The following is a 2,504-nucleotide window of genomic DNA, read 5'->3' as shown; positions in this document are numbered from 1 at the left end:
AGTACTGGTCTGTACTGGTCTGTACTGGTCTGTACTGGTCCGTACGGGTCCAACTCAGGGCAGCTCCCAGCTGGGACGCTGTAGTGCTTTGTACTGGGAGGCACTGGGCTACACTGGGCTCTTGGCCGCTCCGTGGGATGTGGGGAGAGCTGGGAGGCCTCTGCATCCACAGGGGCTCTGTAGGGCTCCCATGGAGGCAGGGTCCCCATAAGCGTCTCTGTGGGGTCCCGGTTCCCCATAGGGTCCATCTGGGGTTGCCCTATGAACCTTATCAGCCCCTATGGGGTCTCTGTGGGGTCCTGGTTCCCCATAGGGTCCATCTGGGGTTGCCCTATGAACCTTATCAGTCCCTATGGGGTCTCTGTGGGGTCCTGGTTCCCCATAGGGTCCAACTGGGGTTGCCCTATGAACCTTATCAGCCCCTATGGGGTCTCTGTGGGGTCCTGGTTCCCCATAGGGTCCATCTGGGGTTGCCCTATGAACCTTCTGAGTCCCCATGGGGTCTTTGTGGGCTCCCGCATCAACTCAGCAGCCCCACCTCAGCCTACAGCCCCGGGGGGGGGGGGGGGGGAGGCGGGGGGGGGGGCCCCCCTACCCATGTGTGGGGCTCCCCGGGGCCGCTCCCCCCCAGCCCTCCAGGTAGCGAGCAAAAAGCCCCTTGGCCCTGCGCAGGACGCGGGGCAGCTGATGCCTCCTGACCAGGCGGTCGAAATGCATGGCGACCTCGTTGTAATCCCCGGCCCTCGCCATCACGGCCTCCCGCTGCTCCAGCAGCATGGCCAGGCACACGAACAGCAGGAAGGGATTCCCTTGGCCCAGCTCTGCTGGCGGCGGCAGCGGCGCCCCGTCGTCCTCCACACCCAGCTCTTCTTCCTCCGAGGAAGAGGAGGAGGAGGAGGAGGAAGAGGAGGACCACGAGTCTTCCCAAGCCCAGCCTCCTGCCCACGGGTCCTGCAGGGCCTCGCCGTGTGGCTCTGTGGGGTCGTCACCGGGCTCCCCAGCGACGGCGGCGCCTTCGCCGACCTCTTTGGGGTCTTCACCCACCTCTCTGGGGTCATCGCCGACCTCTTTGGGATCCTCACCGAACTCTTTGGCAGCACCGGGGTCCCCGCCAACCCCTTGGGCAACTTCACCGCTCCTTTTAGGATCCCTGCTGACCTCCTTGGGAGTTTGATCCCCTTTGATAACCTTCGTGGCGCCTTCGCCGGCCTTTTGGGTGTCGCTGAGACCCCCGCCGGCCTCTCCGGGCTCTGCACAAACTTCCTTTTGGATGCTGGAGCTCCTGCCGGCCCCTCTGAGCTCCCCACTTGTCTCCCTGCAGTCACCACTGACCGGGTTGGGTTTCTCCCCGACCTCCTTTGGGCTCTGCACCGCTCTGCGGACGCTCGGCCCTTCGCAGGCGCTCTTGGTGCCGACGTCTTCGAGGCTCTCGGGGCCTCCAACGCCCCCCCTGCAGCTGAGATCTGCTGAGACGCCTTCGCTGTTCTCATCAGCCTTCCTATAGACGTCGGATTGGCCACAAATCTCCGGAGCGGAAACGTCCTTTGGCACAGCACAGCTTCCCCTGCTCGTTTTGGGATCCTGCAGGCCGTCATTGTTGCATGTCTCAGGACAGCAGGCGATGGGCTCCGACCCCTCGGCCTTCAGTTTGTCCTCAGAGCTGCCGGCGACGCCCCCTCCCTGCTTCTCCCTCCGGCGCCGGGGAGGCCGAGGCCGCATCCCCCTCCTCTCCCGCAGCCCCCGCCGTGCCCTGCGTGCCCCCAGGGGCGCTCCCAGCAGCGGGATTCCCTCGGGGGGCGGCGGAGGGGCGGGCGGCAGGGAACTCCAGGTGATCTCCAGCACCCGCAGCGCGTCCTCGAAGGCAAACTCGCGCTTCAGCTCCAGCAGCAGCCAACGGTAACAGAAGAGCAAATCGTGGGCGCCGCGGGCGGCCAAGAAAGCCCAGAAAGGCGGATCGGCGCGACGCAGCAACCGCCTCAGGTGAGAAAAAGCCCGGGCCAAACCTCGGCCCCCCGGGCGGAAACGCGGCCCCAAGCGTCGCATTAAGGAGCAGAAGCAGAGGAAGGCCTGGGCCTCGTCATCCAGCACGGCCAGCAGCGGCGCGGCCACGTCCGACATGCCTTGGCAGTAGGAGAGACGCGGGTGGCCCAAAGCGAAGGTGGTGAGCAGCGCCTGCAGCGCTGCCAGGTGGGGGTGGCCTTCCTCGGGGCCTCCAAAGTAGGGGTGGCCGCGGTCGGTGCGCACCACGTCCTTGCGCACGGCGGCCGCCACCAAGGCCAGCTCTGCTGGGGCCGCCCGCGAGGCCAGCAGGGATTTCAGCGCCGCGTATTCGTCGGCTTTGCGCCGCAGGTGGGCCAGGCGCTCCTGTCCCGACAGCCCGGCGGGGAAGACGTTCAGCAGGTAACGCCACACCACCTTCAGGGCAGGGAAGGAGAAGAAATCAGGGCAAAAGAACGCGGGTTTGGCGATGGAAAAGGGTGGGTGAGACGGCTCTGAGCCCACAC

General features: G+C 66.1%; 1 protein-coding gene across 1 annotated transcript; it reads right to left on the bottom strand.

Annotated features, from left to right (window-relative positions):
* Positions 1–591: 591 nt before the first annotated feature.
* Positions 592–2,496, bottom strand: LOC122191496 (TBC1 domain family member 25-like; the record flags this gene model as incomplete). Its single annotated transcript, XM_042891778.1, has 1 exon — positions 592–2,496. A coding segment is annotated over one exon (1,905 nt), but the record flags the coding sequence as incomplete, so codon positions are not given.
* Positions 2,497–2,504: the final 8 nt, after the last annotated feature.

Source organism: Lagopus leucura, unplaced genomic scaffold (assembly GCF_019238085.1).
Source record: "Lagopus leucura isolate 7727_CA_CO unplaced genomic scaffold, USGS_WTPT01 33970-0_obj-0_obj, whole genome shotgun sequence".
NCBI lineage: Eukaryota > Metazoa > Chordata > Aves > Galliformes > Phasianidae > Lagopus > Lagopus leucura.
The sequence above is the reverse complement of the archived record's forward strand: the minus strand, read 5'-3'. Positions and strand labels throughout refer to the sequence as shown.